This window comes from Achroia grisella, unplaced genomic scaffold (genome assembly GCF_030625045.1).
Source record: "Achroia grisella isolate CSIRO2021 unplaced genomic scaffold, CSIRO_AGI_Agris_v1 utg402, whole genome shotgun sequence".
NCBI classification, from domain to species: domain Eukaryota; kingdom Metazoa; phylum Arthropoda; class Insecta; order Lepidoptera; family Pyralidae; genus Achroia; species Achroia grisella.
In genome coordinates, this window is record NW_026712841.1 from 7722750 (window position 1) to 7745599 (window position 22850).

The following is a 22850-nucleotide window of genomic DNA, read 5'->3' on the forward strand; positions in this document are numbered from 1 at the left end:
GTTTGTAACGTAGTGTGTGTTCATCGGCCATACGCAATAAAGACAGCATATCAGTGTATTGTTTGCTGGAGCAGAATAACACTGTCAGGTAATATCCAGGGAAATACGAGAGGACGCATTCAACAAGATCACCGCATCAAACCAGCCTACTATACTATAACTAATAGCAATTAAAATAATGACCAGTGAGAATTAAAAAAAGAAGAAAATAATATGGACATAACATAAAATAAATTGAAAATAATATCCCTCTAATATTCTTGACTATGATGGGTGCGGCTTGTGGGGCTAGCTCTGTTCATTTTACAAACACTTATTAGACTATTGATAAAATTGCAATTTGAATTTAAAAATAAATTTGTATAATTGTAAACATGTACACACATATTTGAAAAGGATACGAGCAGAGTTTCTAGTCTGTTCTTCTCAACTCCAAAGCATTATGAACTGACGGTAGATTTGACATATCATAAGAGTCTGATAGACCTATGTATATGTATAAAGATAATTTGATTTGATTGAATCTCGACATAATAAAATAAACAGAATATATAGAATAAAAGAAAACAAACTTATTGCACAGCGGCGTGTTACCACTATCACAACATAGACGTTTATTTAATCTTCTAGTTTAAGCAGATTAAATCAGACAGATTAAATCTAAGTACATAACTTTCATCTAACAAGCATGCGAACATTTTCGACCGTCTGTGACCGCACAGCGTTCCCAGAACCAGAGACAAGAAAATCATTACATTCTGTCAAACTGAAATTATTGGCGCAAACAAAATTCTTATATATTGGTATAAGCGGTAGGTGCATATACTATAAATAATAATTTTTATTTATTTATTTAATAAAACTTTAATGCACAAATACAAAAATAAAGGTGCATATGGCGGACTTAAAACCATAAGGCATTTTCTACCAGTCGACCATAGGGCAAACAGAATTTAGTGGGCGCTGCATTTGGGTAAATAACATGAAATAAAAATAATAAAAGGAAGTAGGTATTAATAAAGTTAATAAAATAAAATATATATCCGAGTAAATATATATACTTAAATACAAATACATAATAATTAAAAATCACATAGATATAATATTTACATACACACAAATAGATGTGAAAGTGCAATATAATTTTGATGATAAATTGATGTTGTAAATTTATTTACAAAAGCAATTGGAAAGATGTTTTCCGTAATTTGGATAGAAGAAAAATTTGGTAGCACAAGACTTTATGTCTAGGCGCAAAGTATTCCACTGTTTAATTGCCTGAAGCATGAAAGACTTAGACGAAGCTCGTATGAAGCGTACGATGAGTAGGAACGTGCAAAAGTAGAAAGTAGTAATTTTGTATATTAAAAGAAATTATATTTATAAGTTATGTTGTTAATAAAAAACAAAAAATATGTTTAAAAATGCGGGTAAAACTAGTAAGTGGTGACAGATGATAATTGATAAGCGACTATGTAATCTATAAGTACAGCATTGTCTGTAAGTGGCCAAATATACTAAAAAATAAAATCTTTATACAATTTCTATTGCTTAATTCATTTATATTATTTTTCTCTATCATTAGTAGGAGAGAGACCACAAATATTAATTGCTGAAATCTAACCACTGTTACTGAAAATGTTACGACTACTTACGACTATTGGTAATCAAATTCCGACCGTTATTGAATCTACATCCATATTGTTACATGCGTATCATCTCTGAACTGCTGATGGTCAATATATTCTTCCAAATTTAAAATTTATTAATGAATCTGTATTATTGTAAACATGTACAACCTTTCTTCCCAGCTCGAAAGCACTCCTAACTGATGGTAAATTTGACATATCATGAGAATCTGTAATAGACCTATATGAATAAAAATATTGTGATTTGACTTGATTTGAACGAGGCCTCAGACAATGATTAGAGTTTGGCCATAGCTTCGAAACCTAGGGTGGGCTGTTCGACCACAAAACTACGACATGTGCTAATGGTAGCGGAATTAAAAAAACAATATAAATCCATTAAGTAATGATATGGACTTTCTCAAAAAAACACCAAAATAAAAAAAGACATATTTTTTAACCTACATGATGCAAAGTAAAGTACTGATATTTAATAAAGATGTGAAAAGGATATTCAATATTAAAAATAGTATGCCTACATCGATTAAAAAGTTCTTCCTTAAAATATATTCGTCTAAAATTGCGAGCATAATATTTCGTAGTAAATCCTCTATTCATTCGTAAGAAAAGATATCCTAAATTGGGTCCGCAGGAAAGTTAACTCCGACAAAGGAAGAATACGTTAGGCGATTAAATATAGCACTGGATTCGATACATGACGAAGGATAATTGTAAGCGAATTTATGTAAAGTTACATTAATAGTGGGCGGATAAACCTCTGCCAGGTTTCTAGAAGTATTCTACTTATTTAGAGAGAGAAAGATGACGTAGAAACTTACGATATACAAATTAAACGTGTCTTGAGATTACGGGTTAAAATCGAAAATCTCTCTTTCTCTCTCTATTAATTTATATTTCTGAGCTATCAGACAATTAAGTTTGATAAGGGCGAGTATACTGGATCTCGGTAGGTAACTGGACACTACACACTACTGGACATAGGTCTCTCCCAAGGCACGCCATTGGGCATGATCTTCTGCCCTTCTCATACAGTTATTATCCGCAACCCTACGTATGTCATCACTATAGGTCTATAGCACCTGGCAATAGCCTAACCATCTCAATAAAAATATATTTTTATTGAGATGGTTAGGCTATTGCCTATGGCTATGGCTTGTTATCTATTTCAATTAATTTATATAAGGTTTTATATAAATTAATTGAAATAGATAACAAGCCGGGCGGAGTTGCTAGTTTTAGATGTCCAACATTAGGTCTTGTCTATCTTTCAATGGGGTGGGTAGAGATAATACAACGCCGACGCTCCTATTCAAATAGAGCTCTTGACCTGTTTCCCTTCTACATCCATCAGCCTATTCACACAAGCTCTCCAGTTGCAAGTACATTTAACTTGTCCCATTTACGGCCAGTCACATGTCTATTTAGTTCTTTTAGGAGTTACGTCACACTTTCATGATTTTTGGCTACTCTCTCATCTTTGTTACGGTTGGTCACATTTGCGAAACTCCCCCCTCCTAGTGACCTACTTTACAATTTTACATTTATTGTTACAGGAATTGGAAATAAATGGTGCAGCGCAGATTAACAGTTTGTTCTTACTAATATCCGAAACGGCTGGACCGATTTCGACGGGACCTTGATTCGCAGATAGCTAATATTATAAGGAGTAGTTTAGGCTTAAGTTTATTTTAGAAATTTTATTTTAATTCCACGCTCACATTTCGACTAATGTTACAAGGAGTAACTTAAGCTACTTTTAGTTTAGAAATTTTAATTCCACTCGCACGCACGAGGGTGAACGGCTCGTGAACTATATAATCGAAGCAAACATGGCTAATAAATTAAAAAAACATAACATGAGATGTCGTACGTCATGTTATATTAAATTTTAAACGAACCTCCGCAACTCCCGTGAGGAATACCTATAAGTATTTGTAATTATTAAATACGTGACATCGTTCATAATTCCTCGACTTTACCGGATTATATCGAACATGTGGTAACCCTCCATACTGAAATATGATTTTCTTGCGTTAAATTCAAAGTATTACAAAGGATATTTTTACATAAATTTCTATAGGGAATATAATATAAAGCTAAAGAGTTTGTTTTGTTTGTTTGAATGTTCTAAACTAGAAATCTATTGCTTCAATTTCATTGTTTAGTGTTGGATAGCGCACTCATCAAGGAAGGCTCTACAACAAGAATGTCGTCCACTCCTATTTTATAGCATATTTCAAAGAAAAATGTTTCAAAAACAGTGAAAACTCAACGCCGATAAAGTTTCGTGGGTCAGCTATAGCACAGAAAAATTGGCCTTTTCTTAGACGAACTGAATATACACACAAACATTCATAAGAATCGGTCAAACCGTTTCGGAGGAGTTTTGTTACAAACACTGTGACCGTGAATTTTACATATTAAATATATAATAATCTAGGTATTTATGTATGTATAAATATGTATATTTACAGTAGACATTTTCTTTTTAAGTAGGCATTTAAACAGAAAACAAGTCATTCGAAAGGACCTTTAACAATTCATCCTCAAAAGGGTTAAAAAGGGATTGAAATTTTGTACGGAATTTCGTTAATTTTATATACAATACTTATATAAACTTACAAGTAGAACCTAAAAAGTATATCCAACTGAATGTAGATTTTACCTACGAAATGTAATTCGAATTTTGGTATTGATTTCGGATTCCTTCTTGAACTGAAACTTTCTTTCGTTCGTTCGTTTTTCTCACGCACAATTTCCAACTTATTCTTGTGTTACTTACATATGTACATATAAGTTTATTCCTATGAGTAAACCAATCTAATAAACATCTTTGATTATCGAACGAAATCATTGGGTTGAAAGTAGTTTTTGTCATGATTACAGCTTGTTTAGCTATTACTAAATCTAAACCAAAACTCCATTTCAGCTAGTTAAAGCTCGAAATCGAAGATGTAAGTTCGGTTGGACATCTTTGCATAGTATAAAACAAAATCACTGACGCTGTCTGTTTGCTCATACCTTTTAAATTCCGCAACGGATTTTATTGAAATTTTCAACAATAGATAGAGTGATTGAAAAGGAAGGTTTATATGTACAATATGCGTGTTATGATACAGAACAAACCGAGAAATTGAAAGATTTGGAGCACATCCGTGCGAAGCCGGGACGAGTCGTTAGTTATTTATAGAACTAAAAATAAATTGTTATAGCCTAGTGGATACTGAGCTTTGATTTACTGTACCTTACTAATATTATTTAGAATGATTTATTTTTTTGTATCTACGCTCTTTTGTTGTTTTTCCTTATTATTACTTCATATGTATCCATATTCTTATTTTATATTATTGTGACATCATTTCTTTTTGTTCGTATTACCACAGATAACGTATTACTAACAATTATACTTAATATTTTGACATTTGAATTATGTAAGTATGACAAATGTTTTACAAATAAAGAATCGTGTATCTTATATTCTACGGTAAAACAAAAAATTAATATATTTCACCTATTAAAAACTAGTTTCAACGTGTAACATAGGCTGTAGTCCTCGGAGTACCTCGGTATACAGTACTTAAAATATCAAATAGAGACTTACAATCAGAAAACAAAGTAGCTATCGCAAAGATGAAAGCTTCCGCGTCATACAATACGGCTTTGTTCTCGGATATCCGTTTGATTCCCCGGATACAAAGTATTAAAGCCAAGGTGGTGCATAAATACAGATATACGTTACATTCCGTATAAAAAGCACTCCCGGATAATCCCGGAAATGAACGGTTTTTCAACGGATATACTGCTGTCAGAGAGATACTTTTTCAAACGTATTTTAGTATTGGCATTCAAGGCGAGATACGAAACGGGGAATTAAAAATTACTTCAAATAATCTAGCTACATTTTTATGAGTTCAAGTTATGTATGTTTCTCTTTTAATTTATTTTTTAATGTATTTTGTTTTTAGAGAAATTAGTAAAAATCTTACTAATAGGATGTAGGGATGTTTTAAAAAAAAAGGTATATACAATAGATTGCAATACCGATTGAATGACATACCATTCCTTAGAAAATATTGTTTTTAAAATTGGTTTATTAATAACTCACTGTGTTAGAATTAGGTTATGAAACAATACTAATTAGAATACATGGTTAATGGAAAAGGGATTGTTAGAAATTTAGATTAACAACCCCATTGATAGAATGTCAGGTTAACTTCTAAGAAATTCCTGGAAACCATCTTCCATTCTAACTTGACTTTATACTCATCATCCTCCACTGGTGCCCCGCCAGAATATACCGCTAACTCAGACGTGTGCACCATTCCATTATAAAAAATGTTTTTTTTAATTTTATTAACATACGTAATTTATAATATATTGTTTCAATCAAAGTATGGACGTCATTTATTGTGTCTGACTGAATTATCGGTTTCCGCTACGGTTTTGGTTAATTTCGGTTACGGCAGTACATAATCGATACCCGACCGAAACTGTAAGCACATTCGCCAGTAGTGATGTCTAAATTCCTTGAAAGTGTAAATTATATCAAAAAGATTTCTTATTAAATGTTTTTATCATTTGTAAAATAATAAGAAATCTGAGGAATGGAACTTTTATGAACAAAGATACAACAATGAAAAATAAACTGAATAAGAAACTTTCATTTTCGAAACAGACGTCGAAATTGAGTTTCTGTTTCGCCCGTAAACCCTAATTTCGGAGGAACGCTATTCATCTTGCAGTCCCGCTGTCGTTTTAGTGACACTGTGGAAATGAAAGAGTTAACGGTCATAACTCACCGAAGTACGGAGCCACAGGTCTTGTCACATACGTCACACTTGGCTGCCACAGGCAAATTGCCCTCCAACCACTGGTGCGGCATTATTATGTTCTGTTGACAAAATGCAGTTGTTAATATTATTGTTATCTTAATAAGTTAATGAGTTTGCAATGATAACAAAGACTGTTATTTAACACCTCATTAACGCCACTAATATAGAATTTTCAGGAGTGGTCAAATGCGAATATATAACGTTCATGGTTTTATTAACATTATTTTATTTTCTATTTATATTCTAAATCTGAAACAGAAATAATCTTAATGCGAGCACTTTAGAATAGTCATATTTTTTTATTCGGAACACAGATTCAACACAAGAAGAATGAGCAAGAAAGTTTTGTGTTGCCCTTTTGAATAAATGTTTTTTTTTAATATATAATTATACAATAACAAGTAAAAGGCATGCGATAAAGAACTTAGAAAGTCTTATATGTTCGTCTCTATATTCATATATTTCTGTATGTCTATTCATTCTTATAGTTTTGACTTATTATTCGAACACGTATGTATCTAGTGAACTCACTATCCTATAACTTTTTCTAGGTTTGTTGGAAAATATCTCTTTTTAAAGATAAACTCACCCTTGTACATTATATTCATCGTATTGCTGTTATTTTTCCTATGTGTGTTTAACAAAGAATAAAAAAACTATGGTCGTATGTTTATAACTGGGCCCAATTTATTCAGTCCATTCGTAACGATTAACTATTCCCATTATACGCACGTTCAATTCGGATTCCATCACGTTTTATAATACCGGTATTCCGGTATTTTCGCCTTGAATAGCTGAAATGCCGGCTCGCTTAACAGCCGCTATCGGGAACAACATTTTTCCTCGGGGCACGGGCGTGGAATGTCTTCAACTGTATTCAAAAGCCTGTTTTTCATTTATCTTGCAAAGTATTTTTGCTTATATCTGTACTCGAGGTAGGGAATGTTTTATTAAAGTACTTTATAACCCGTTGGAGCCGCGAGAGTAATGGATTTTTCATGACAAGTAAAAACTGGCTCGGAGTGCCACCATTGTCGTTTTGATTATTAAGTTTTATTACACCCGGACTTGTGTCGCTAGGGAAAAAACGGGGACGAACTTCTTAGCATTCCATGGATTCACCATTTACTAGACGTGTCTATCATGTGGCAGAGAGGGACACTCCGAGCAGTTCCGAGACTTGTAACATAGGTGTAGGTTTAGGAGCCCCTTACTGACGTACGCCAACCTCCACTGCATGTGTTTCTCTCCCTGCTGAGCCAAATCTGGTAGAAAACTGCTATTACAGTTTTAGATATACGATAGCTAGATAGATATAGATACGTTCTAATATCGAACTTACTGCAGTTCTAGACAGGTCAAGATCTTATAGAAGATTGTAGAGAAATTCGCTGGTATACCTTTCGCTCCCACTTCGATAGCATATTAACCACATAGTAATTTTTAGTTAACTCAATGTATTTTTCCTGTATGTATTAATATGTAAAAAAAACTTTTAGAATGGCAATTGTTTGTATTGATTCATTTAGAAGGTTTCATGTGCATATCCATGCAAATTAAATCTTACGGCCCGCCACAGTTAAGATAAATAATGTATGTGTGAAACTTTTTAATGATGCAATATTCAGTGGATTTACAGCGGTAAAAATAATCTTTATTACATCTCACAAGAGTTTTATGTAAGATAATACAGTTGCTAAGGAACAGTAGTAATTTTAAATGTAATGGATTTCTTTTCAGCAAATGTACCTAATATTTAAACACCATTACAGGTGTGGCGATTATACTGGCAGCGCATTGCAACACAGTTGTCTGTTTATATTGCTTGATTGCACTAATAACAGCCTGTCCTAGCTAGTCATATAATCTCTTCCTTTCTTTTCTTTTATATATATATATATATATATATATATATATATATATATATATATATATAAACACCTCTTTGGGCACTTTGTTGATCACGCCACAACCTAAACACTTGCCGATTCCACCTTTTGCACTGAATAACTTGACCTCTATCGCGTATATCTCAGGCGGTATGGCAACGTCGCATTCTATTTTGCGATGTGGCCATATATATTCGTCGATAGTACGATATACTCGACACTTTTTTTACTAATAATTCGTGACTGAATGGCTCCGAACGGCTAAATTTTTGGTATACACAAAGACTTTTTGGCTCTGAATATATTCCAAAAATCAATTAATTATGTTGATCACTTTATATACTCGTCCTTACTGCGATACTTATTTTCATCCGAATATATATAGATACCGTAACGGTCTATCAATTATGAATTTATTAATTTACTAATGTAGATATTTTATATTCGCAATGCTCCATACATGCAAGCTCCAGCAACGGTGGAGGCAGGGTCCCCCCTGCACCGTACACCGCACCCCGCGCACACAAACAAATTAGATATTTTTTGAATACACAAAGACTTTTTGGCTCTGTATATATATTTCAAAAATCAATTAATTATGTTGATCACTTTATATACTGGTCCTTACTGCGATACTTATTTTAATCCGAATATATATAGATACCGTAACGGTCTATCAATTATGAATTTACTAATCTAGATATTTTATATTCGCAATGCTCCATACATGCAAGCTCCAGCAACGGTGGAGGCAAGGGGGAGCACCGTACACCGCACCCCGCGCACACAAACAAATTAGAATAAATTAAATTCATAAGATTATTTATATATTTCGACTGCCTCGGTGGTCACACCGCTTTACATCCGATGGTCGCGGGTTCGATTTCTCGCACGGTGCAAACAATTGTACTCATCGGTCATCGATTGTTTTCATCGGTCTGGGTGTTTTATATGTATATTATATATGTATTTACAAAATGAAAATATCTATATCAGTTCAGTCTCAGTCTGTGTTAATTGTCCAGGGCTATTTATTATATATTTATAAACGGTTATCTTTTTCCATCCCACCGCTCGCTATCGACAGTGAATTCATAGAAATGTCACTCTAAAAACAATAATAGTTTTGTTTTTGTATTTCAAATACTAAATGCAAAATAGGTATTTTCAAAATACTTTTTCAAAATAAAGTACCTTTTGAATTTTTGTCCAAACCTCAGATATTTTATTTATTTTAGGTATATCAATCATTACATAGTAATATAAAAACAAAGTCGCTGTCGCATCTAACAGTACATAAACAAAGAAAGAAGACTTTTTGGCTCTGATACCGTAACGGCCTATGAATTATGAATTTATTATACCTAATCTAGATATTTTATATTCGCAATGCTACGTACATTGTAATATCCGCCTCCATTCATTGTAACGGTGGAGGGACTAAATAGTTGAATAAAACTGAATAAGCAGTTGCTCCACTCTATAGGTACTGCGTCGTCGTCGTATGCTGTTCATTTTTTCACTCGTTTTGGCGCCAAGAGAGGGTCACATAGTCGTGGTCAAGTTAAGAACTTATAATTTAATTTTGATAACAATAGATACAAGTAAAAAGTAGGTATTATATTAATGTACGTAAGTACTGTACTTAAAAATATTTATTCTATATTGTACATTTGAAAAACTTATCACTTAAGGACTTGTGTGACATATACACGTACATACTGCCATTTTGTCTTAAAGACATCCAGAGAAGCTTTAGATTTATCAAATACGCGGGGTGCACCGACCTTTGACCTTATAACACCTGATTCGCGCGTAACGAATTACATTGCTACTTTTTGGTATTTTATAGTGGATATTTCACTATAAAATATTATTATTTCTTTAGATTATGACATAATAGCATAGTTTACATGATTTTAAGGGAAACATACGATAAAAAAAATTCCCGTAAAATGTAAAAGATAAAAAATGGTTATTGTTGGTTATCCTTGAGAGATAGACATATACCATCACGGACTTTTTTGTTGACCTTATTTTGATACATCTCAAAGCACTAGACAATACGCATTTTCATTAAACAGTATTGTATTTTTTTTATTTATTTAACTTTAATGCACAAAAAAAATTGTACATGTGGCGGACTTAATATCTTGCCGCGTTATTTACCAGGCAACCATGAGTGGTGCAGCGAAAGATTATTGGCGGTGCACTAATATAAATAAGAAATGTCAAAAAAAGATTTATAAAGATAATAAAGATAAGCAAAATATACATTTCTATAAAAAAATAACAATATACATACATAAATATATAACCCATAAATGTATAAATAAATACATAATGATCCGATAATCAAATTATAAGTACAGTCTCAAATTGAAAGTAAGAAAAACAGAAAATATAGAGAGAACTATAGGGATATAACAGAAAGATGTGAAAAAAGGAGGACAGTAAAAAAGTTACAAATTTAAATAATGTTCCCGCAATTTCTGTTTAAATGAATTTATTACATTATTATATATATTAGGCATACGACTAGCCTTATGCTGTTACTTTTTTTTTAATCTATACATCTATACATGTAAATAAAATTGGAGTGTCTGTTTGTAATATTGAAATAACCGTTTTTTACTACCTGCATATGAATATAAATACGGTACATACACCAAAATAACATATTTTACAAGTTTTGTCTGTCCGTCTGTTTGTTCCGGCTAATCTCTGAAATAGCTGGACCGATTTTGACGGGACTTTTTTTGGCAAGTAGCTGATGTAATAAGGAGTAACTTACGCTACTGTTATTTTAGAAAAATAAAATAAAATTTCACGCGGACGAAGTCGCTGGGGCCAGCTAGTCTATAGATATACCGAGATTTAATATTTAAGTTGCTATTATGTTGTTGACAAAATTTTACTGTAATGTTACTATTACGTTATCCTACACAATTTGTATTATTTTGGATGAATAAATAAATAAATAAATAATAATCTATACATCTATACATATAAATAAAATTGGAGTGTCTGTTTGTAATACTGAAATAACCGTTTTTTACTACATGCATATGAATATATATAAGGTACATATACCAAAATAACAATTTTTATAATTTTTGTCTGTCTGTCTGTCGGTCTGTTTGTTCCGGCTAATCTCTGAAATGGCTGGACCGATTTTGACGGTACTTTTTTTGGCAGGTAGCTGATTTATAAGGAGTAACTTAGGTTACTTTTATTTTAGAAAAATAAAGTTAAATTCCACGCGGACGAAGTCGCGGGAACAGCTTGTTTTTAATAAAAACGGTTTATTTGATAGAAAAAACATCTTTTTTGTGGTACTTGAGAATGTTGAAGCCTGTTGTTTGTAATATTGAAATAACAGTTTTTTACTACTTGCATATGAATATAAATACGGTACATACACCAAAATAACATATTTTACAATTTTTGTCCGTCTGTCTGTTTGTTCCAGCTAATCTCTGAAATGGCTGGACCGATTTTGACGGGACTTTTTTTGGCAGGTAGCCGATGTAATAAGGAGTAACTTAGGCTACTTTTATTTTAGAAAAATAAAGTTAAAAACCACGTGGACGAAGTCGCGGGAACAGCTACTGTATAATATATTAGAGATGCCAACGTGTTTTTTTATTGATGACTAGCTGTACACGGGATTTCGTCCGTGTGGAATTTCACTTTATTTTTCTAAAATATAAGAAGTTAAATTCCACGCGGACGAAGTCGCGTGTACAGCTAGTTGTCGGTAGTCTAGCGATTTAGCACACTGCTTTGATTCCTGCTTGGTGGTCGAGGGTTCGATTCCTCGCACGCTGCAAACATTTGTATTCATGAGTAGGATTGTTTGTAACGGTCTGGGTGTTTTCTATGTATAGATAATATATATGTATTTACGAAAAAAATCTTTGTATTTATATCAGTTGTCTGGTACCCATAACATAATCTTCAGCTAGCTTAACTTGGGTCTAGATGAAGCTGTGTGAATTGTCCTGAGATTACTATTATTATTAATTGGTACACAGGTAAACTACTAACTAGGCCATATTGGTGTTGTTTGTTATGGTGAAAAAACTAGTATATATATAAGTTACACGTACAATTTCAAAGACTTATTTCTTGAAAACTGCTGGCTATTCTGAAATAAAACTTTAGGGTTTGTATATGTAATGTTTGCATATAAAATATGATTAAAGGTTACCAGTGTATTTACACTTTTACTGAACAAACAGAGTTGTTTAATACTGAAAATATTGTGTGGAAGGCATCAATTACTTTCAGTGCATGTATAGCTTTTCTCTTTTCCTAATTATTATTATTATTAAGTTTAAAGTGGTTGAATTTGACGTAAGTGGTATTTATACATTATTTCTAATTTACCATTTATTTTAAGTTTTTTAAACTCTATTCATCGAGACCTATCTAATGAGTCCAAACACGATATTTCTGCTGTAAGTTTTCGAAGAGTATGTTCATCATCTGATAATACTGGTGCCAGCATGAAGTCAAGGTTAACAGATAACTAATTACTTTTATTTCGTCAAAATCTTTAGATTACGTATAATAAATTCATAATATCGCTACCTATTCAAATCAAAACAAGTATTAGGTACTTCATTTACTAGTATATAAATTCATCAACACACAAGTAAATGATTTTTAAATATATTCAGAGCCAAAAAATCTTTGTGCATTTAAAAAATTTTGCCGATACGGATTCACTATTGCAAGAAATTGTTGAAAAAATATATATCGAGTATCTACTACTATCGACGAATACATTTGGCAACAACGCATGGTCTCGGCCGGAACGGCAACATCGCATACTAGAATACAAAGATAGTGGTAGAACGCGGAACGGCAACATGTTGCCGTTCCGCCACGCTACCGTTATAGTGGTAGAAAGAGAGAGACAGTGGAATCAGCAATATCTACGGATCGTGGCTGGATCAACTAAGTGTGCAAGTTTATATAAATGTATATATATATATATATACATTTGTCTTTAATTCAAAGGAAATACAAATAATGAACGCATCACATTTAAAACAGTAATAAGTACGTAATATTATCACATGGTAACAGCACGTATTATGGCAAAAATAAACATCGGCTGATTTGAAAAGATTTATTATAGTAATAATAGTAATCTCAAGACAATTCACACAGCTTCGTCTAGACCCAAGTTAAGCTAGCTGAAGATTATGTTATGGGTACTAGACAACTGATATAAATACAAAGATTTTTTGTCGTAAATACATATATATTATCTATACATAGAAAACACCCAGACCGTTACAAACAATCATACTCATGAATACAAATGTTTGCAGCGTGCGAGGAATCGAACCCTCGACCACCAAGCAGGAATCAAAGCGGTGTGCTAGCTAAATCGCTAGACTACCGACAACTAGCTGTACACGCGACTTCGTCCGCGTGGAATTTAACTTCTTATATTTTATAAAAATAAAGTGAAATTCCACACGGACGAAATCCCGTGTACAGCTAGTCATCAATAAAAAAACACGTTGGTATCTCTAATATATTATACAGTAGCTGTTCCCGCGACTTCGTCCACGTGGTTTTTAACTTTATTTTTCTAAAATAAAAGTAGCCTAAGTTACTCCTTATTACATCGGCTACCTGCCAAAAAAAGTCCCGTCAAAATCGGTCCAGCCATTTCAGAGATTAGCTGGAACAAACAGACAGACGGACAAAAATTGTAAAATATGTTATTTTGGTGTATGTACCGTATTTATATTCATATGCAAGTAGTAAAAAACGGTTATTTCAATAATACAAACAACAGGCTTCAACATTCTCAAGTACCACAAAAAAGATGTTTTTTCTATGAAATAAACCGTTTTTATTAAAAACAAGCTGTTCCCGCGACTTCGTCCGCGTGGAATTAAACTTTATTTTTCTAAAATAAAAGTAACCTAAGTTACTCCTTATAAATCAGCTACCTGCAAAAAAAAAAGTACCGTCAAAATCGGTCCAGCCATTTCAGAGATTAGCCGGAACAAACAGACCGACAGACAGACAGACAAAAATTATAAAAATTGTTATTTTGGTATATGTACCTTATATATATTCATATGCATGTAGTAAAAAACGGTTATTTCAATATTACAAACAGACACTCCAATTTTATTTATATGTATAGATTATTATTTATTTATTTATTTTTTCATCCAAAATAATACAAATTGTGTAGGATAACGTAATAGTAACATTACAGTAAAATTTTGTCAACAACATAATAGCAACTTAAATATTAAATCTCGGTATATCTATAGACTAGCTGGCCCCAGCGACTTCGTCCGCGTGAAATTTTATTTTATTTTTCTAAAATAACAGTAGCGTAAGTTAATCCTTATTACATCAGCTACTTGCCAAAAAAAGTCCCGTCAAAATCGGTCCAGCTATTTCAGAGATTAGCCGGAACAAACAGACAGACAGACAGACAAAACTTGTAAAATATGTTATTTTGGTGTATGTACCGTATTTATATTCATATGCAAGTAGTAAAAACGGTTATTTCAATATTGCAAACAGACACTCCAATTTTATTTACATGTATAGATGTATAGATTAAAAAAAAAGTAACAGTCATAAGGCTAGTCGTATGCCTAATATATATAATAATGTAATAAATTCATTTAAACAGAAATTGCGGCAACATTATTTAAATTTGTAACTTTTTTACTGTCCTTCTCCATTTTTCAAATCTTTCTGTTATATCCCTATAGTTCTCTCTATATTTTCTGTTTTTCTTACTTTCAATTTGAGACTGTACTTATAATTTGATTATCAGATCATTATGTATTTATTTATATATAATATTTATACATTTATGGGTTATATTTAAATGAATTTAATCGATAAAATCGTTGTTAAGTATTAAATTAATTGTAAGTGATATTAACTATTATATTATGCATAAAAAATATTTGTAATAATAAAGAAAATACATTTAAAATATTTTACTTGTTGTGTTAGTTATTTATAAGATCTTACTATAATTGTTAGCTGCTTTACAATTTAGAAAGTACAATAGGTAATGTAAATTAAAATTAATTGAATACTTAACAACGTTTTGTTCGATTAAATTCATTTAATTATTAAAATAGTTAATTTAAAATTAGAATAAAGACAAAAAAAAAATAACAAAAAAAATCGGTGGCGGGAATCGAACCTTGAGCGTCCGTTTGGTAAGTTGATTCAAAGGCTTATTAAAATCAAAATTCAAAATTCAAAGTTACTGGTCATTTTGAAATAATACTTAGGGTTCGCATACCCTTATCGGATACTACTACTACACGGAGTTTCGTCAAAATAGAATATCTAGGTTAGGTATAATAAATTCATAATTAATAGACCGTTACGGTATCTGTATATACTCGGATCAAAACAAGTACTATGAAATAAGAAAGAGTATATAAATTGATTAACACAAGTAATTGATTTTTGAAATATATTCAGAGCCAAAAAGTCTTCTTTCTTTATTTATGTACTTGTTAGATGCGACAGCGACTTTGTTTTATACTATACTATACTATGTAATGATTGATATACCTAAAATAAATAAAATATCTGAGGTTTGGACAAAAACTCAAAGGGTAATTTATTTTGAAAAAGTATTTTGAAAATACCTATTTTGCTTTTAGTGTTATAGTACTTTAACTGTTATATTTTAAGTAACAATGTTTAATTATAATTAATACTACTGCACCAACACTCCGATCGTGCAAAAAAATTTGCTGTTTCATTATTTTTTAGTTCAATTAGTGGTCTACCTAAGTCCTGGGGTAAGGAGGGGGAGAGTCATGACGCCCCCATGACTCCCAAGACCTCCATGACGCTCCCCCCTGGATCCGCCGTTACGTCTTCTCTTCATTCGCTCAGTAACGTTGTTACTAAAGGAAAAATTCCCGTCCAAAAAATAACAAGTATTGAGGTTTGATCTGGAGTCACGTTCCTCTAGACTGATTTCTATAAATATTTAGATTAGATAGACTATTATTCTTGAAATACTAGCTAGACATTATTAAGTTACTGTAGCCATAATGTAGTAGTCCAAACGTGCCAATGAGGAAGCCCTTGGCAAATGCTGCACCCTGATTGGCCCGTTTGAATTGGATCAAGAAGTGGTCGAATGCCAAAAAGGTGGATTTGTATAAAATCGTGTATAAATCGCTTAATTATTATTATTACTCGTCGTGACAGTTGTGGCTCAAAAAGGATCAACATTTATATATCGTCAACTGGCATTAGATCAACAAAAGGCCTCCGGATCAACAAGTGAAAAAGGATCAACAAAAAACTACCTATACGGCACGTCTGAGCCACAAAGTGCCCAAGGGGATATTTATATATATATATATATATATATATATATTTCTTCCTAGCTATGTACCCCACATGGTTGTGGGGTCAGCTTTCCTTGTTTTTCTACGCTATTTTTCTCTGACTCAGACATCGTCTTCAGAAACCTCGCACTTCAACATGTCACCAGCAATTACATCTTCCCACCCTTTCCTATTATTATATTATATTATTATTTCTTTTATTATTATATCTATCTAAAATAATTATTTTGTACAAATTATACTCGCCATCTGTAAATATTCTTCTAATATACATCTGTAAGTAACCGCTACTTGTTTTATCTGTTCTCACCTTATCTGGTGCTGTTGTGACAAAGGAACACCATAGACAAATATTAGTGGCACCAACATAGCCGCTAAACAGGCATGTAGCATGGAAATTAAATTACAATTTTGATATAATAGTCTTATGGGCCGTGCTCATCTTTATAAAACGTAGTGTTAATTGCTCTATAATTACAGATGCAAAGAATAATTTTATCTTACTAATATTATAAACGCGAAAGTTTGGATGGATGGACGTTTGTTACTCTTTCACGCAAGAACTACTAAACGGATTCTGATGAAACTTTACAATATAGCTTATACATCAGTATAACATATAGGCTATAAATTTCACGCGGGTGAAGCCGCGGGCACAGGTAGTATCTAATAAGTCTAATAAATTTTATTTTACCGCTGGATACAGAAATAAATCACTAAGTAAAAATAATAGTCATACTCTATGCCAGATATTTTAATTTCATAACTTATCTGTAGAACCTATCTACTCTTCATTTTGCATTCACGTAGGTACGGTACCTACTTGTTTCAATCTCGATCGGCTTAATTTTATTCTTTTCAGATAATATTGAAGAAACAGTACTCAGAACTGTACTGTATAATATAATTAATATTTATATTATATAATATGAAAAATATATCTTACGCGTTAACAAATATAATGCCAGTTATAAGTGAACAATGTTGTTACTTTATATTTATATCATATATATACAAATCTTGTATATCTAGTTGTTTATGTATATTAGTAAATTTGTCACAATTCTCGCTATTACCTCACAACGCTTTCTGATTATACCCCACGGTTAGCTGGGAGAGGATGCCGTAAGGCATTAAGCCGGCCTGTTACAAAAGTATTTTTGTTTAATAAAGAATAAATAAATAAATATTTCCAAAATAAACATTCATATTATCTACTACATCTATATCTAGTCTGACGCCTAATGAATTTAGTGGGGAGACAAAAAGTTAATTCTAGCAAATCCATATGAAGGTTCGAGTTACCAATAAAGTATGAACTAAAATTTACGATTTTCAATAATACTATAAAATATTATCTGGAAAAATCAATATTTTTATTATAAGATTGATTGTGATTTCTACCTTGTCTATGGTAGGTGTAAAATAGAACAAGGTAGAATCCATAGAGTACAAAACAGTGTACCTTTATTAAGGGATTTATATATTTACTCAGTAACTGTAAATTCTTTAGCCTTCATAGCAATAAAAAGCTTTCAACTAAAACATTTGCGTTAATTTTATATCCATTCGCGAACAAAGATGGTTGAAAGTAACTATTATTTAATCTGTGGCCGAACTGTTTTGGCGGGAAAGACATACAATATTCAGGAGAACAGACGCCATTACGACCATTAGGACAGTTCAAACACGCCTCGAGAGGCGGAGAACGGTCTGCACACATCGTCTGTTTGTCTAGTTCTTGTGTGATGCTATAATAAGATGTTTTTTATTCATCATGGTATGTATAAGTACGATAATATTCTATAGTTATTTTTTTTTCCCCATATTCGTCCATCTCCTTTTCAGTGATGGAACAGGCAAAGATCCTTAGACCGTACAGCCTAGTCTACGTTTATACTTCTTCATATTTAAACAAGTGATGAGGCCAAAGGCCAATTCTTATGTATGTTTATTCATTATGTTTTCATTCGTGTTCAAAATTTAAGTCTTATCCATAGTCCATATCCTTGTATCAATTATTTAAAGTTTTATCGATATAGAGGTAACGTATAAATATATAGGTATATATGTTTCAAAATTAGTTAGCATGTATTGGATGTCGCGCGGGATTTTTTCCGGTTTCTTGTAAATGTTCAGTAAATTATCAATAAAGACCAAGCGTTGAATATTATAAGCGGAACATTCGAAAAATAGGTGATTTAGGGTCTCACTGCTGTTATTGCACTCTTGACATGTATTTGAATTAATTATTTTCATTCGGCACTATTCTATAGTTGTTTTAAGTATTAAATATTTTTTTATTAGGTAACTGGAATAACAACGAACCAGTCGTAAATGGCAACCTGCGCCTACGCATGAACAACACTAAGAGCATTATGCTGATTATGTGACACCCGTAATACATATATTGCCAAGAGTTTTTTATATAATTAGAATAGCAAACAATCGCCATGCATTTTACTTTATAAATTGTGTTTTATTTGATTGGACAAGCAATAGTACAGGTTAAAAGACATCGCATCTCAGGAATAGCAACGTATGAGTGGTATCAACCGGTATCTCATGTTAACGTGATGTTTGTAGTAAGTACAAAATAACTAAGTCCATGTATATAGGCCATTTTTTTGTGTGTAATAGATGGACGAAGATTTTTTATTATAAATTTATTTCGTGATTATATAGTAAACCATTATTTCTCTTTAGACTTTAAATGACTATATCTTAATAATTTCTTTATATGGAATGCTGACATTTAATGCTCAAAACGCTATCCAAATAAAATCTAATCAAAATATCTTTGTTCATGTAAGTCTATTACAAACTCTTATGATATGTACTATCGTCAGTTCGGAATGTTTTCGAGACGAGAAGAACTATCAAGAAACTCAGTTCGTATTCTTTTCAAATATGATTGTACATGTTTACAATAATAGATTTATTTTTAAATTCAAATTTGGGAGAATATAGTGACCACCATATGGCATATACTGTAGCAATTTTGTCAAAGGCAAATAGTCTAGTCAGTGTTCGTAACCCGAACTGACCATCCTTGATGTGGCGGTCCTGACAGAATCGCCACATAAAGAATGGACGTTGGACTACTCCAGAGGTAAACTGCATTTTTTACCATAGATTATGGCTGATGCTCTATACACTACAAATGAATGAAAACAGAATGGTCCACCCGTATGCGTTTAGTTTTTTTTTACCACAGCCTACGTTGACGGGGCACCAATGCAGGATGACCAGATGAATATAAGATCAGGTCAGTCAGTCCATCGTGACAAATTCAACAGGAGTTTATCACGGTAGTATCCAAGGGGAACTGCGTAAAGATCAACCTGATATAGTACACTGCTATTTTTTTTTATATTGGGTTGATTGGGCTATTGTCAGATGTTTGTAGCACCTGTAGCACTGCGACCTACATAGATCTATTGTGCTCGCCCTTTTTCAAAGTTCGCTACCTAGACCCGTCAGGGACAAGAATTGAAGGATAATCTTAGGAGCTATGGTTTTTATCTCCTCGGGAAAGATAGTACACTGCTAGCTATGGGGTTATTAGTCCACATTACTAACCATCCTTTCGGTGACCGTCATCACTTACCATCAGGTGGGACGTACGCATATTTGCCATTTAAATCCTTACTAATATTATAAATGCGAAAGTAACTCTGTCTGTCTGTCTGTCTTGCTTTCACGCCAAAACTACTGAACCGATTTAAATGAAATTTGATACATAGATAGTCTAAACCCTGAGAAAGGACATAGGCTACTTTTTAACGCTAATAAATTGTAAGGGGTTGAAAAGGGAGATGAAGGGTTGTATGGAAGTATCGTCATTTTAAAAAACTAGAATTTTGAAACATTGTTTTGAGTTCAATAAATACTATAAATAAATATCACTAAGTTTGTAAAATTGTTACCCTTAAGGCGGTAAAAAATAGGGGGTGAAAGTTTGTATAAAAAAATCGTCATTTTTGAAGCTATAACGAGGAATCATTTTCTTTGCCTTTTTTGGGTTTTTAAATATTTTTTCTTTATTTGGTCAAGGTCACTATAACACGCGGACAAAGTCGCGGGCACAGCTAGTTACATATCAAAAGACATGTATATGAATAGAGGAGTGTAGCCGCTTTGCATCTGGCGGTTGTTTTCCAGTTACGTAAAAAAATCAAACGTGTGTACACAAAACCGTAATAATTCAGCACGCCTAACAAGAAGGGTTTGTTTTGTTAAGCCTTTGCTCGCATCCGCCGGACACGAAGCCAGTAAGTAAGGTCAGTTATGAATATGTAATGGAACCTTGAACCTGCCAGTTCAGGGTGTGCCCCGCTCTCTAACATTATTATTCAATATTATTTATTATTCAATATTATTTTATTACTAGCTGTTCCCGCAACTTAGTCCGCGTGATATTTAACTTTAGTTTTCAAAAATAAAAGTAGCTTAAGTTACTCCTCATTACATCAGCTACCTGCTAAAAACTGTTCCGTCAAAATTTCCATTCTGTCCAGTCATTTCAGAATTTAGCCGGAACATACAGACAGACAGTAATTGTAAAAAAAAAATATTTTGGTGTACGTATCGTATTTATATTCATATGCATGTAGTAAAAAACGATTACTTCAATATTACAAACAGACACTCCAATTTTATTTATATGTATAGATTATTTTATTATTCATTCATTCATTCATAATTTAAGAGCTGTGCTCTTTTCGGTGGAGCTCCCGCCACTCTGCACGATCTTCTATAAGTCCATTTAGCTGTTGATACGACATAACTCCAACTTTTTCTCCAACTTGCTTGATATAGCTGTGTCTCGGTCTTCCCCTTCCTCTCTGTCCATCTATTTTTCCTTCAATAATGTTATTAATTAGTTCGTCGTGTCGTATCAAGTGCTCCAACATTTCTCCCCGCCTTCTCAATAATATCTATGATCTGTCTCTTTTCTTTAACGCTTTCAGGCACCTCTTCATTCCTTATTTTATTTTTCCAGATAATTATTTCCATCCTTCTCCAAATGAAAGTCAGCGCGGGAATCTACGTTTCCAGCATTAAGCTGAGTTGTGGCCCACATTGACTCTGTATGTGTGTAATTTGTTGTTTATAATATAAAGCGGTGTGCTAAAGTGCTATACACCACCGATATCGTCATATATTGAGATACACATACGGCCTACTAGAGCAATTAAAATATCCATCGAAGTAGATTTTGGTAAAAAGTCTGTCCAAGCAGCGTGTTTGACAGGTAAAGATAAGATAAGATTGTGAATTTTTGTTTTGGTTTTTTTTTCAGGACAATTCACATAGGCCATCTAGACCTAAGTGAAGCTCGCTAAAGCTTGTGATATGGGTACTAGATAACTGATATAAAAACATATATATTTTTTCCGTAAATACATACATACTATACCTATATAGAAAACACCCAGACCGATACAAACAATCACACTCATGAATACAAATGTTATTCGAGAAATCGAACCCGCGACCGTCGGACGAAAAGCGGTATGCTAGACAGCATAAGAGGCATGATATAAAGAAGTCCTCTAGAATGGCTATGCATGAGTGTTATCATAGTCACATGATAACGTGATGTCGTAGTACTATATATAGGCAACGGTTACAGATGAGCCGTTGGTTTGTGATTCCTATCACATAAAAAATTGTATTATTGTATTCTAAAACAATATATAGACGACTGTTACAAGTGAACCGTCGCGTCGGCTTGTGATTCCAATCACATTAAAAATCTAAAGAAAAAAAGTAAAGAAACCAACCCCCTCGGCATCCTCGACCAGATGCGGCCCAAGCGAAGCAAGCGTACTCCATTTGCAAGATGGCGGCGCTCGGGATGCGCACCGCTTGTGCGCTTTGAATTTGCATAGTTCACAGGCGAGCGCGTGAGCTGTGCCCAGCGCACCGAGAGGCTCCCGGCACACATTGCAGAAAGTCGGCCGAGCGTGTGTTGCTGTGTACCTGTACATATAAAATACACACTATTACCACCGATAAGATATATACTGAGGTAGAGATATAGGTATAGAGTGGTAGATAAAAAACAAATTGTTATGACTATTCAAAAGT

At 32.9% G+C, this 22850-nt stretch overlaps 1 protein-coding gene across 1 annotated transcript in view; it reads right to left on the reverse strand.

The window, feature by feature from the left end:
- The window catches only part of LOC131844283 (diacylglycerol kinase eta), a 181949-nt gene that overhangs the window by 13642 nt on the left and 145457 nt on the right, over positions 1-22850 (reverse strand). Inside the window, exons 5-6 of the mRNA XM_059193119.1 lie at positions 22544-22742; positions 6449-6540 (exon numbers count right to left, since the gene is read on the reverse strand). Of these exons, the coding sequence (XP_059049102.1) occupies positions 6449-6540; positions 22544-22742 (291 nt within the window). The remainder of the gene's footprint in view (positions 1-6448; positions 6541-22543; positions 22743-22850) is intronic.